Source organism: Sphaerodactylus townsendi, linkage group LG11, assembly GCF_021028975.2.
Source record: "Sphaerodactylus townsendi isolate TG3544 linkage group LG11, MPM_Stown_v2.3, whole genome shotgun sequence".
In the NCBI taxonomy this organism is placed as follows: Eukaryota; Metazoa; Chordata; class Lepidosauria; order Squamata; family Sphaerodactylidae; genus Sphaerodactylus; species Sphaerodactylus townsendi.
In genome coordinates this window covers 58,429,170-58,444,551 of record NC_059435.1, presented here as the reverse complement: position 1 = coordinate 58,444,551, position 15,382 = coordinate 58,429,170, and the positions used below count along the sequence as shown (strand labels likewise).

General features: G+C 45.4%; 1 protein-coding gene across 1 annotated transcript in view; it reads right to left on the bottom strand.

Moving 5' to 3' along the window:
* The window catches only part of YME1L1 (YME1 like 1 ATPase), a 34,158-nt gene extending 21,062 nt beyond the window's left edge, over positions 1-13,096 (bottom strand). The window contains exons 1-4 of the mRNA XM_048511125.1: positions 12,912-13,096; positions 7,725-7,856; positions 6,147-6,309; positions 4,405-4,503 (exon numbers count right to left, since the gene is read on the bottom strand). Coding sequence (XP_048367082.1) covers positions 4,405-4,503; positions 6,147-6,309; positions 7,725-7,856; positions 12,912-12,944 — 427 coding nt within the window. The 5' untranslated portion in view covers positions 12,945-13,096. The remainder of the gene's footprint in view (positions 1-4,404; positions 4,504-6,146; positions 6,310-7,724; positions 7,857-12,911) is intronic.
* Between the last annotated feature and the right edge of the window lie 2,286 nt (positions 13,097-15,382).

Genomic DNA, 15,382 nt, shown 5'->3' with positions numbered 1-15,382 from the left:
TGCTTAGATGGCCGTTCTTAATTTACTACCATAAACTATAGAAGAGCATGAAATATTGGTTCGAGAGGTATTAAAAGCAGCTTTGTTAACAACTCTCTCTTGCCAAACTCTCCAAATGCTGTTTTCATCAGACCCTCCATTGGCTAGCTGGGTTACCGGATCTAGCCGAGGGCTTAACAATGGGATCCCTGCTAAAATTGGAAACCCAGTCCCTCCAATGGCCTGCCCCCCACCAACCATAAAGAACTCAATTAGTTTCTTGGTTTTGCTAATTTCTATCGTGATTTTTATACCCCAATTTGCTGAACTGACTCTCCCTCTCACAGACCTCTACGCGACTAAAGGTAAAGATCCACTGTCCAGCTAAGCCAGGGGCCCCCTTTTCTGGTCTGGAGAAATGTCAAAACCAGCTCTTTCGCTGCTATTAAAAGTCTGCGTTTACAGACCTATCCTAAAGCACTCCTGACCCGGATTCTCCCGTTTGTGGTTCCACGTGGGCCTTCCTCGGACAAAGCGCTTGGGGCAGTCCTATTTGCAGAAAAAAATAGAGATAGTGGAGCTGGTTCCGTGTGCTTATTTGTGCTAAAAATTCTCTGGTGCGAATAACTGAACTGGACTGTGCCAGGAGTATCAAAGGAGACTGGCGACCCATCAAAGCAGCGCTCTCTCCACTTGGCGCCAATACATTGGCTGGAGGGGCTAAACACCCTTTCAAGTTTGGCTTGGGATCATAAAAACCTGGCAGCTCTTTCCACCCCCCCCTCGAGATGTCCGCGAAACAGCTTACGTTGGGCGATTTCTTTTCTCGTTTTACTTTTACAGTTCATTTTTCCCTGGAAAAAAAACCAACAAACTGGCGGCTCATACCCGAGGGAGGGTGCAGGGCTGCCTTACGAGACTTATTCCACGCACTGTTCTTACCCCTCCCAGTTGGGGTTGGCTTGTCACCCGATCTCAAGCGTCCGCTTCTCTCTCCTCACCCCCCCTCGTTTCCCAGTCTGGAATCTCTCCTTTCCTGCGGGGGTGGAGGCCGGGCTGCATGCGCCTAATCCAGTCGGCCGAGGAGACTCCCAATTCTGCGTTTGGAGAATGAGAGTTTGGCGGAGGAATGTTGATGCGATTCTCCCCTCCGCCAAGCAAGTTCTTGAAGCTTGCCGGCAGTACTACGTTCGGCTGGGGCATTTTGGCTTTTGAAACTTCTGCACTTAGCCCGCCCGGCAGTTCTGGTGGCGCAATGCTGCCAAAGACATTGAGAGCCACATCAGCAAAGTGCTTTCGGGTTTGTACAGAAACCAAAACCATCCGAGAAAGCCCCATGGACTGTTGAAACCCTTCCTCGGTAGCTTCCAGCCCTTAGGAAGTCATCTTCCATGGATTTCATTAACAGATTTGCCGAAAGTCATGGCAATACGGTTTTAATGGGTGGTGGTAGACTTGTATTCTCTAAACAAGCCTCCATTTTATTCCATGTGCTTCCATCCCCTCAGCTCCCTAAAGTTGGCACGGCTGTTTATTCAACATGTTTACCGTCTCCATTCCAGCCCCGTTGCAGGTGGTCTCCGACCCTTGACGCCCCCAATTCATCTCTAAAATTCTGGAAAGCGTTTTGGGGTTGTTGGGGGGTACGCCCGGCCATCGCCGCCCCTTTACCACGCGTTCAAAGTGGCGGGCAGGGAGCATCGGAGAGAGAACGAGCGACAGAACCCTAGGAGCAGTATTTCACGTTGTTACACCAACTACCACCAAGACAATTGGTGCGAAGCTTATTCCGCTTTGCGAATGCAGCCACAACGTACGGTTCCTTAGTAGTACAAAGAGCCCCTTTGAAATTGTGTCTGAGTCGCTTCCTTCCCGCCCGTTGCCACAACTACCAATAGCTACTTTGGACCCCCCAGAATTTCAACAATGGATTTCATCCCTAGCCGAGGGATGGAAATTCCGGTCGAGACTACCCACAGCAAGCAAAGGACTCCTTAAAAAACTGCAATGTGATAAACTTACCGCTCGGATTTCCCTCGTGTAGGGCTCCTGGGTGTATTTATTCCTACAAAATCTCAGAGAGCGTGCATAAATATTCCAAACTTGGCAAGAGATTTGTGGGACCTTTTTCCAGATTACTAAAGTGATTAATGATGGTCACTTGCTGCCGCTTAGGATTTGCCTTCCAACTCTTCTTAGTAATCTCCATCACAGTCCTTCCATTCCAGCTTTGCTCCAGGAAACGCTTCCGATGCCAAGCACCGACTCCATGGAGAGGCCCCCCTACCAGCTATTATTGATGGCCAGCCACAAGCACTCACTTAAAGTGACGCTTATCCTGGACTCTCGCTTTAATCGTAAGCGCTTGCAATATTTAGTTTCTTGGGTGGGATATTCCTCTGGGTATAATCAGCTGGGTTTATTCGAGAAACGGTAGAAGCCCCACCCCTTATTACTGCTTTCCACCCGGCGCCTTTCGCGCCAAACCACAAGGGGGGAAGGGGTCTTCTTTAAGGGGAGGCAGAGTGTAAGGAGATTCAATGATGTTGATGGTGAAGGTAACCTTAGGGTGCATCTCCACAGCCAGGCGATGGGCCAGATGCATCGGCGGAGACTTTATCTTTGCGCGGGAGATGAAGCCTCTGTTCCCATGGGAAGCAGGAAGGGGGGATGGGGTGACTGGTATTATAACCTGTGCTTCTGGCGGGAAGTGCTATTCCTGCCACTGCGTGTACTTGAGCTTTCTAAGATGTCTTAATAAATGGACTTTTACTCCCAAAGCCTTTTATATCTGCGTCTATGGAATTCCTTACATTGCATTGACAGTGGTTTGAAAGTGCATTATTCTGCATATGCGGAAGGGGCCATAGTCATGCAATTAGTTCTGCCATCTCAGGGAGCACTGAGGTTTGTTATTTCTTGAACAGCAGCTTTCCGTGGAACACAACCACCACCACTGAACCTGAGGACAGATTCCAAAGGAGGCTGGGGTGTAGCTCTGGAAGGAAAGCAAGTTCTACTGTTTAACAAGTCAAAAATCCAACTTGACATGGGCAAGCCCTTGGCCACACCTCAAGAAGCTCTTTGGATCCCAGCCATATTATCTGAAGAATAAACTAGGCAGACAATATTAAAGACGGATTGGTAACCACCATAATAGAACCTACTACAGTGGTGGCGAACCTATGGCACGGGTGCCAGAGGTGGCACTCAGAGCCTTCTCTGTGGGCACTCACGCACAGAGTTCATCATATGGGAGGGGGGTGGAAAATCACCCCCCACACACACACACACCCCTAGGCTGGCCTGGGCATGATCCTTTACCTGGGAGTAAACTCGGTTGCTGGCAATGGGGCTTGCTTCTGAGTAAACCCTCCTAGGATCGTGATTCACCCATTTGAAGCGTTGCACGATTGCTTCACCAAGCTTACTCCTGAGTAACTCGTGCCTCGGAGCCCAGTGTTTTTTTCTAAACTAAACCCTCAGTATTCAGGTTAAATTGCCATGTTGGCACTTTGCGATAAATAAGTGGGTTTTGGGTTGCAATTTGGGCACTCGACCTCAAAAAGGTTCACCATCACTGCCCTACTAAATTTCTTATTCTAGGGGAGAAAATGCTCTTATTCTAGCGGAGAAAATCTCAATTGCTGGGGATCATCAATCTGCAAAGAAGCTCCAGTTGTGGCTTTTACAGTTCAAATGACAGGCCTGCAATGCTGTCCCTTAGAAAAGCTGACTTCACAGTCTTTCAGTTTAGATCGCAACGTTACATTTGTTCAATTCGGTGCAGAGCTCAGCAATGGCTTTGAAGCTGCTGCTTTGCTCTCCTGTTACGTTGCTGCATTATATTTGGAAACCTATGGTGGCATTATGAGACACAATCATGAAACTGAGCTATTTCATTTATTTTACAAAAATTATACCTTGCCTTTCTGCTCTCATAAGGGTAGCTAACTAGAAGAAGAAGAGTTTGGATTTATATCCCCCCTTTCTCTCCTATAGGAGACTCAAAGGGGCTTACAAACTCCTTGCCCTTCCCCCCTCACAACAAACACCCTGTGAGGTGGGTAGGGCTGAGAGAGCTCCGAGAAGCTGTGACTAGCCCAAGGTCACCCAGCTGGCGTGTGTGGGAGTGCACAGGCTAATCTGAATTCCCCAGATAAGCCTCCACAGCTCAGGCGGCAGAGCTGGGAATCAAACCTGGTTCCTCCAGATAAGAGTGCACCTGCTCTTAGCCACTACGCCACTGCTGCTCCCTACAATATTACTACTGCATTACTACAGTAACAAAGCCCTGCAAACATTTGCGTGAGTGAAACACTATGATCTACGCTGTGATGCCTTCTTTCCTACTGCTGTCCCTTCCCCCATCCCCTCCTCCCATAAAACAATTAGGAGTAAAAAAAGCAGTGTCTTGATTCCTACCTGGCCAGCGTTGAAGATCTGAACATATACTCTGGAGGGGGCTAGGATGTTGTCTGTATGGGTAAGATGAGCGCAAAACACTATATACGTCTGCGAAACCTAGGAAGTTAGGATTAAAGGAATACGTGTGTTGTTGTTTTCCAAGCACTCAACCACAAAATTACAGAATTAACATTAATTCATAGGATACATGTCAAAACACAACTCAACCTGGTAATTTCCTCATTAAGCTGGAATCACTCGCTCAAGATAACAGCTGCAAATATGATCCGCTGACGATGCCAGCCACAGATGCAGGCGAAAGGTCAGGAGAAAATGCTACTAGAACACAGCCATACAGCCCTGAAACCACACAACACCCCAGCTGCAAACACACCACCAGTTTCATGCACCATCAGGTTCCATCAGTCTGCCTTGCTTAGCCAGTACAATTCCTGGACATTTGTAAATTTTATAAAAGTTTACCAGCCTGGTGATTCTCAATGTTACTGCAGCTGCCCAGATATTAGAAAAATGAAGCTGATAAAAACTGATTTGGCTAAAGATGCTCAGACAATTTCTGCAATACAGACTTCAGGCCAGTCCTACTACCAATTCCCTCATCTTAAGAACCAGACAGGAAAATCCCTCTCCGGGGCTGCCATATTTTCAGGAAACAGGCTGGTATGTCTTTGATTCTTCCCCTTTATTTCCTCAGCAGAAGGTAGTTTGTTAGGGGAAAGAAGTGTTAGTAGCTTCACATATGCATTCATTTCTTTTCTGTCATGCCTCTATTATTATTTACTTGATTTAACTCGGTTCTCTTTCAGTTATTTCAATAAATCTCTTGTTTAGGACGCTTATTCCCCTTCATTTCGTCGGAGCATTTAGTCTGTGTCTCAACCCCGGAATACATAAAATTAAGATCTCAGTAATTAACACCCCAGAATACATGTGTTCTCTTCCTTGTCAGCAGGAGATCAGTTTTTCCGTCTGCAACAGCTTCACGTGTATTAGGCATTTAGATAACAGATTGAAGCATTGAGTGGTGTTCAGAGAAGGGATCTTAGGAAAGTGGAAAAGTATGGCTGGCTAGCTAAGAAGTGGATGAATAGAGCCCTGGAAGTGAGAGGTGGCTAGGGTGACCTTGCCCCAGCAGGCAATGAAAAGGATTTTTAAGGCAAGAACTTATCTTAGAATCCACAAGTGAACAGCTGTGCCAGAATGTATGAACAAAGGCTAAGTTCTTGTAGCCAGCTAGGCAAAGTTAAAGCTATTAATAGATTTCAGCCAGATTTTAATACTGATTTCTTCATTCACGCAGCAGCATCATGAAAGCCTAAGTATTGGCTGTGATGGTGGGATTTAGGCATAGAAGGATACTAATGAAGAAAGTGATGCTTTCGGTATTGATTTTTCAAATTACTTATGCTGCTGTGTTTGAGGATACCAATTTCATTCATTCCATTGCTGATTTTCTGCCCCTAAGTATTTCTTTCCCGCTTTAATCAAGCTGATTACAAGGCACGGTACCTCGGCATCCTGAGTGCCTCATTTGAAACACTCCTCCAACCTTCTGACTGGGATATAAGGACTCATATCTCCATTCCAACTTGTATCTGAAGAAGGGAGCTGAGACACTCTGAAGCTGACACCCCCTTCCCACCATGTATCTTCACCTGTGGTGCAATCCTGTTTGAAAATGCAACTCACTAAGTGACCCATCTTTCCCAAGCAGGCTGCTACAACCTTCTAAGACATACCGTATTTATTTTCAAAGAAGGACTGTGCAGATATATACGACGTATGCCACGGGGAAGAGACTTTGTTTTCTACACAATAGCCCGGGAGTAGCTTGTCCACTAGTTCATCCAGCTGGCCAGCTTTCAAGTCAGACAGTCCCAAGTCTCGCAGATTGAGTACTGGCTGTAGAAGAAGACATGAATAATGTTCAACCCCTTGAGATTTTAAACCTATGATTCTAAAAGAGGAGGATTAGGGCAAAGCCACGAGTGTGATTTTTAGTTCACCACCCCTGATTATTTGTCATATGTTTGATACCTCCTCAAAATAGTCATTCGTTCCCATCAACTCTCTGTGGTCCTTGCTCAAAAGTCTAAAAACTGGTCAAGGAAATGCAAATAATGATAGGAAGCTGATCCCCAACTGGTATCTGTGATGCTGGTTTAAACATCAGCCCATTGGGAGTGGTCATCTGGTTTAAACATCAGCCCACTGGGAGTGGTCATCTTTGGGATAAGGCGGGATAGAAATTAAATACATTACATTAATTAAATTAAATCTTTCCCAAGCATCTGCAATTGTCTGGCAGGGGCTGATGGGAATCTGTAGTCCATGAACAACACCATAGGTTGGCTACCCCTGCTCTAGACAATGAGTTGAATCAAGTCTGCCACAAGCAAATATTTGCTCATAGCAAGGATCTTCACTGCTTTCCGCTTCTTGCCACAGTTGCCCCTAAGGGTCTGACAGTGTGGCCTGTGGCAGAGAGTGATGCAACAAAACTGGAGAGTCGATGGATATCTCCCCTCTACCTGCCATGCCCATGAGAGCTGTAAAATGAATGGAGCAGATGGTGTATGTCACAAGACCAGGCCTGTGTGGGCCATACCTGTCTTGCAGATCCTGGGTTCTTTTCTCCAGATACTCAAAAAACTACTGAGTTCTCGAAGATTTTATTGAAAAGAAAAACAGAAACAATAAAACGTTCTGGTACAGATGTTTCTCAGCTAACAGCACGATTCCTGGCAGACTTGTCTCAGCTCTGAGCTCAGGAGATGCTCCCTCCTGCCCAGCTTGGGTTAGAATACCGTTTCCTTTGTCTCCTCTGTTCTCAGCAAAACTCAGTTACCTGGCCATGCTGTAACCAGCCTCTTTGATGTATGACCATTTGGCTACTGGCTTCCTTTTGGTTTCCCTATCCGGAGATCAAAGGTCCTTGTCAGGCTAGTGTAACTTTGCGTGATACAGTAACAGAATAACTTCATCACAGTGTATGAGTCTCACTAGCTCTTCCTTCCCAGTGAAGCTCCTTGTGCCACACACCCTACACCACAGTGTCTTTGGTCCCTCACAAAAAGCATGAAGATACAAAAAGAAAATGATAGCACTTGCCAGGCAGAGCACTGCTCACAGTAGCTTGGATTCAAACAAATACAAAATACTCAAGAGGCTTAGCTTCAGAAGACCCTTTGTAAAGTCTTCTAGAACTCCAGAAAGCTAAATCCACCACAAGCACCTTGGGCCCAATAGAAGTACAAACCATGCTGAGGTGTTATAGGCACGCGGATAAATCTCTCACACCACTCAAGGCTTCTTACCTCGCTGCTTTGCACATCATGCTCAGGTACAGCTTCCCTTTGTACACACTGGGTAGATGCCGTGGCAAAAGACGGTGTTGGGATTTTGGGTGCGTGGAAGCCATTGATGAGGTGACTCAGAGGAACCGTAACCTTGTATAAAACAAAGAAAACGTCAAGTTACCCTGTTGGATGTGTCTCAGTTTAAAAACACTGACAAGAGTTCCAATCCTGCCTAGTCTACAAACTTCAAAGCAACACACGGTGCCTTCCAAGAACACTGAAATGTTTTCAAACACTTGCTGGACTTAGCAGCCCAAGATAGGAAAGTGCCTTTTTTAGACCTAAAGATGGTAAAAAAAAAAAAGCAGTGGGTGAGATTAAGGAGTAAATAAACACTTAAGCGAAAGGTGTTTTTTCCACTTGAATGATTTGGATCTGAAGTTGGAAAGTTCCTTCCCCACCTGCCTGCCACTGCAGCTCCCAATGTCCCTTAAATGCTACTACTGGGGGAAAGAGGGTCACCACCAGCAGCTTGAGGGAAGGTCAGAGGTCTGCTGTTGCGGGAGGCAGAATCAGTAAAAATCATTCCACCCTTTCTGTCGACAGCAATCTTCTGTGGCATCTAAGCCAGTACCTGGAGTTTAGTAAGCAAATTCTCAACTTAGCACAGAGGAATACAACATTCCCATGTGAAACATCTCTCCTTTCAGCCCTGCAATATTTTCAAGAAACCTGGGCTCAATATTATTTAGTTCACTTTTCTGTCTGATTAATATACTCCAACAACTTTTTTAAAGGAATCAGAAAGAGCTAATAGCTGCTTCTGAGTCCCACTATGGCTTTTTCTCTGATCACAAAAATATCTAAACCTTCAACAAATCAATGTATTGTCGAAGGCTTTCATGGCCAGATTCAACTGGTTGTTGTGGGTTTTCCAGGCTGTGTGGCTGTGGTCTGGTAGGTCTTGTTCCTAACATTTCACCTGCATCTGTTACACAGTGTGTAACAGATTTCTCTCTGTGATACACCTCTGAAGGTGCCAGCCGCAGATGAAGGCAAAACGATAGGAACAAGATCTACCAGACTATGACCACACAGCCAGGAAAACCCACAACAACCACTTCAACAAATCATTTTTCAAGAAAAACTGTTTTTTAAAGGCAGAGAGTGTAACTGAAAAGCCCCACCAGAAGAAGAAGGGTTCAGATATTTAACAGCTTGCAGGTCAGAAGCTCAACTACAAACAGACTGTCCTGAGGAATACTTGACTGACCTGTTCCCTGTTCCCTCCCCTTTCCAATTGCATAATTCATTGACCAGCATTGGCATTCTGATGCAAGAGATATCCTCAGTGGACAGAACTGCACCGTACCAAATTCTGCCAAGTCAAATGAGAAGGCGAGAGACACAGTAACTTTCCTAAAAAGTTATAATCTTGATCACAATGAGGTACAATACTGAATACAAAAACTGACAGGGTGTCAGGAGTGTTGGAAGTTCCCCACCTTCCTTGAGAGCCAACATAGTGTAGTGGTTAAGAGCAGGTGCACTCTAATCTGGAGAACCGGGTTTGATTCCCCGCTCTGCCACTTGAGCTGTGGAAGCTTATCTGGAGAACCAGATTAGCTTGTGCATTCCAACACATGCCAGCTGGGTGACCTCGGACTAGTCAACAGTTCTTCAGAGCTCTCTCAGCCCCACCCACCTCACAGGGTGTTTGTTGGTGGGGGGGGGGAGGGAAAGGAGATTGTAAGCCCTTTCGAGTCTACTTAGAGGAGAGAAAGGGGGGGTATAAATCCAAACTCTGCTTCTTCTTCTAAATAAAGCTAATGTTGTAAAGGCAGTGTTTTTAAAAGGGTGAGACAAAGTCAGGCAATCACCCCATCAATAACTACTAGCTATGATAACTCAGCAGAACCTCCTGAGAGACATGTTCGCTCACAGAAGAGGTAACAGCAGAGGACTGTTGATACTGATCAGAGATACTGAGCTTCCCTGACTGGCCACCAGTGGAGATATTAAAAAAAAAAAGATGAATCTTCGGGGAAGGTAACTAACATAGGTAGATCTTTATAAAAGAAAATATATTCATGTTAAGGTGCACTGGAAGGGTAGGTACCCAGCATCTGAAAGGAATGGCAGGCAAATATTTTGATGGGACTAAAGAATTTCTCAGAGATGCTTTACAGAAAAGGAAACCATGGAGGCAATCAGTTGCCAGGAATCCAAACATGAATCATGCACAGAATTTTGCAAGTGCATTAAAAAAATTCTACAGGATGCTCCTATGTATATTGATGACTTACTGTGAGATTTTATATGTGCCTCTTCCTAATAGAGGACTTGCAACAACCAGAGTTTAGGCTGTACAAATTTTAACAGTTTAGCTTAACATTACAGATAATTGACATGTTACTGATATCTGTTTTCAGTTATGCAAATAGGGCTCTCTCATAGTGGTTTTTTGTTGATCTCTTGCTGAGAAGTTTGGTTCTTGAATTGTGAAAAGCTGCTGATCCCTGAACATGCCAATGTCATGGAGTGAAGATTTCAGCAGAATGGTCTTTGTAACCAGAAATAAGCGCATGAGAAAGACTACTAACATAAGAGAAGAACAGTGGCGGTGTGACTGCCTCTGTCTGAAGCCTCTTAAGACTTCAGCACCAACCAGTCATCCTTAGCAGACAAGAGGGCTTTTCTCTAAAGGGTTGCCTGACTGGAGGTTCCTTCCCACTGGTTAGTTCCTTTATATAAAGCAAAAGAGTTATAATGCAAAAGAGAACAGAGGAAACAGCAAGATCTCTTTCCAATAGCCTGCTTTCAGTAACGCGTCTCTAAAGTTTCTCTGTTAGCTACCTTGAGTTTTCTTCTGGGAAAAAGAAGACAGCACAAACAATATGCTAAATAAATAAATGAGGGCAGTCATTTGGAAGGCAGGTACACTGTACGTTCAACAGAAAGTTAAATCCAGTGTGGACACAGTCCCAAAATGGCTTGGTACAAACATGCCCTCATGTTGTAATGTAACATCACTGCATGGAACCCATGGTACACCTGTTACCTGCCAGCATCCACTGTGTCACTGGCGCTGAATACAAATTAATAATGATAGCTAAACCTAAAATTATTTACCACACAGGGCTGGTGCAAAGACACAGAGAAGTTCAGTTGGGCAATGGATTTAAGTGAAATTTTTGAGAATAATTGCACATATAGGCAAAGTGATGCACTTTGAGAACAAAGAAGAACCACATATAAATGTTGTGATCCAGCTACATTAATGACACACAGACTAACTTATGATGCTACACTTGAGACACACTATTGAGTATCTTAGGCGCAAAGTTATAATGCAGTTTCTGCATTGTACTTTAATGTAAGCCCACATAATGAACAGCAAGTGGGCTAAACACGGTCCCATCATCCTTGCATCATACACACCAGAGCTGACTTTATCCTTCACTTCAGACCGCAAATCGGATGAAGAAAGCAGCTTCTTAACTGCTCATGAGTTTGCATGTGGTTTCTAGTTCTCTAAATATTTTATTTATTTATTTTTATTTTATTTTTCAAATTTATATCCCGCCCAACCCCCGAAGGGCTCTGGGTGGCGGACAACACAAAATTCAAATACAATAAGCATATAAACAATATATAAATTAATCACTAAATAACATATTTAAAATGCAGCAAATTAATACATGATACAGCAATGCCCGCAATACTATCCACTGCAAATATACTATCCACTGCAAACCCCCAAAAAAGCTCTGATGTCATGTGGATGTCACATTTTAAATCTGGGATCTCACAAAACAGGATCCCATTTTGCACATCCAGGAGTAGACTCCTCAAAAAGGGACTGTCCACCATCAAGCATGGGTTTAGCACAGTTACAGGTTCAACATACACTTAAATGGACCTCAGTGGAAGCCCAGCTGGGAAAGTTCTCTGTCTTGGAAACTCACTGATGGAATGATACTAGGCAAGACAGCGTAATTTAGAGAAAGGCACCTTCACGTGTAACATCACATATCCTTAGTAGATGTACTTGTCCACTGCCTGTTTGTTTTCTATATCACAACAACACAACCCTAGAGTCTCTCTTCCAACTGTCTTTTGAGTCCATCACTCATAGGTCTTCAATTCCACAATCTTGTGAATCCACAACTTTACATAGAAAGCATAAGGCATTTAGGATTTTTAGTTTTAAAAAATCAAAGGAAACCTATGAGAAATTATCTGCTAAATTATGAAAGAATCGATGGGGAGATCTCACATGTCTAGAACCTTGCGATATTCCCTCCCCTCAAAATCAGTCAGCAAACATTCAGAACAGGAAAAAGAAGAGTTATTTCACATCATGCATTCACTCACTGCCACTAGGACCAGCCCAGATAACTTTTCTTCAGACCAAGCCAACATGCTGTAAGACTAGAATACGGTGTGGAAGACCAAGTTCAAACTTCTATTTTGTCATGAAGGTAACTAACTCCCTCTCTCTCTCTGCCAGAACTACCTTACAGGAATGTTGTGACAATCAAATGGAAGAGGGGGGAGCCACCAACCTAAGTTTCTTAATGTATGAGATTAAAATATGCTAAATAAATAAATCCACCACTAATGAGTTCAACAACGGCTACTATACACCTGAACACAAGTTTCTGAGGGACAATCAACAGCGGAAGGCTTGTTGCCTCCTTCACGCCCCGTTTCTGAATTTCTATCAATGTCTGAAGGGCAAGATTTGAATTCAGCAGCAGAGGCAGATAATAGCTGGAAGATGACAGAATTTAGTAGCACCTTAAAGACCAACAAGATCCCCAGGGTGTCTGCTTTTGAGAATCGGCGCTAGGTACGAAGGGAGTTTTGATTCCCCAAAAAAGCCTATTTGGGGTATCTTTGAATGATTCCGCACAGCATATTTATAACGAGTTCATTTACAACGATAGGCTGTGCGGAATCCACTTTGGCTAGGAATATAAGACGGGGAGGAGAATCCTGGATTCCTAACCGCCCACTCCTACAGACATCTGAAACCCGCCCACGAGAGTTTCTCCGGCCGCCTCCGCTAAAGCTTCCTCCACGATCGCTTCTTTCCTCCGCCACGATCCCTCGATTAGTGTCCCTCCGACCTCTCGGGGAAGGATCTCCCCCAGCGCCGGCTACGTAACACAATCGGGGCTTCCAGCAACCGGGATTCACCTGCGGCTGCACCGTGGTGGAAAAGGAAAACATCCTCGACGGCGCCGCCCGGGCAGGCAGTCCAGTTCCTCGTCCAACGCCGGAGGTTCCGGCTCCTGGGCCCTTCCGGGCTCGGCTTCCCGAGACGACTCGACTCCGAAATGGCCGCCTCCTAAGGCCCGGCACAGGCTGCGCCCAGCCGCTGACGATGATCCGGAAGCGGGCTGCCTAGCAACATTATTTCCGGGTCACTCTCTCGCCGCCCTCTCTTCCGCCTCCCACAGCAACTTGGCGTTGTAGGACCCGAGGGAGTTCTGCACGCATGCGCGGCGGTTCCTGGGACTGGAAATCCCACTTTGGCCAGAAAACAACATCAAAATCTCACTTTGGCCAGAACAGGTCAAGACACATTTTTAACCCACTTCCCCTGGAGGGAAGGGAAATAGAAAATTAGCATAGTAGGAAAGATAAACTCTTTCCCTTGGCATTCTAGTTCACTTTCTACAGGGATCCCCCCCAATACTAAGATAATAACTAGGATTGCCAGATCTGGGTTGGGGAATACCTGGGTATGGAACATAAGCAGGGTGAGCTTGGGGAGGGGAGGGACTTCAGTGTGGTGCAATGCTGGAGCCCACCTTCCAAAGCGGCTGTTGCCTTCAGATTTCTGTCACCTGGAGATCAGTTGCAATCCTGAGAGTTCTCCAGACACCACCTGTTAGCTAGCAGCGCTAATAATAATCCAAACATCCCTCACAATATACTAAGACACACTGTGAACCTGAATGGATAGAATCTGTGGAAAGCTTTACTAAGTCTGTTATAAAATTTGCCCTGTGGCCAAGTCATACCTGTGTGTGTGAAAAGAAATCACTGAGCTACAGTATATTCCTCCTTTTCCTTCAGGCTGCTGCAAGATTACCTGGGGGAGATGGGAGGTCAAAATACTTGCATTTCCAAATGAGATACCTGTTTGATACAAGCTCCCTTAGGCAACTTATTTCCTCTCACCAGTCCAGGCAGCCACCTCTCCCAGTGCTAGGCAGGGCTGGCAAGGTTGCTGTGGGCTCTCCAGCTGAAGTAATCACCCTCCAGTGCTGATCTGGGCTGGCAAGCCCACTGTGGGCTCACCAGCTGAGGCAGGTTTCTCAAGGGTTCCCATCCTCTGAATCCACATAATTATTGAATCCCAGGTGGAAAGGAAGCACAGTAAATATTGTCCCTTGTCCTAAATATGTTGACATGTGTGGGCCATGGTAGAACAGTACCTGTTTTGCATGCAAAAGGTTCAGCCCAAACTGTGGTGGTAGAAAGTGCCATCAAGTCACAGCTGATATGGCGACCCATGGAGTTTTCAAAGCAAGAGATGCTAGGAGGTATTTTGCCATGTGGGCTGACAGATTTCTGAGGGAACTTTGACTGGCCCAACTTCACCCAGCAGGCTTCATGTGAAAGAATGGAGAATCAAACCTGGTTCTCCAGATTAGAGTCTGCTGCTCTTAAACACTACACCACCCATGGTATCTACAGATAAAAGGATCAGATCACAGGTAATGTGAAGGTCTCTACTAGAGACACTGGGGAGCTACTGGCAGTCAGAGAAAACAGTATTGATTGTAATAGAGAAATAGTTTGACTCAGTATAAAGTAGCTGCACGCATGAATTTATAGACTTGGAAGGTACATAGGATGCCAAGTCTGAAATAGTTGACTGTGAGACCACAGCCAGCTCAACTCACCATCAACATGAGTCTGGTTCATGCTGTTGCCATCCCCCAGTGGAACTTGGAATTACAATCCATTTCCAGATGAGAGATTTCTCTTGGGGGAAAAAATGGCTGCTTTGGAGGGTAAACTCTATGACATTATACCCTACTCAAACTCTGCGCTTCTCAAGCTTCATCCCCAAATCGCTAGCAATTTCCCCAATGGGACGTGGCAACCCTGTGCAGTTCACGAACGCTTGTGCCATTACAAATTCGTTAGTCTTACAAGGGCCAAAAGACTTTGGGTAAGTTTTGGCACAGTTTATTCTTTCTTTCTGATCCCGTGGGGCACAGGTGTCAAACTCGCGGCCCTCCAGATGTTATGGACTACAGTTCCCATCATCCCCTGCCAGCATGCGTGCTGGCAAGGGATGATGGGAACTGTAGTCCATAACATCTGGAGGGCCGCAAGTTTGACACCTTTGCCGTGGGGCATGAACGGGACAAAGAAATCCCACTCTCAGCAAGACATCTGACTTGAGTCCGGCCAGACAACACGCCAATAGAGACCGAGAGAGGCTAGAAATACACACAACTTGAACTTCCGCCTCAAATGGGGAAACCCGAATTTTCGGCCAGATTCATTACTGGCACATAATACCGTCGCTCTAGCCTTCGGATTCTCTGTGATGAGCTCTCCTACATTCCATTTAAGAATGGGGAAACCAGACCGGAAGTACCTAAAAGGACTGCGACGGTCGTCGTTGGGCATTTCTCCCCGCCTCC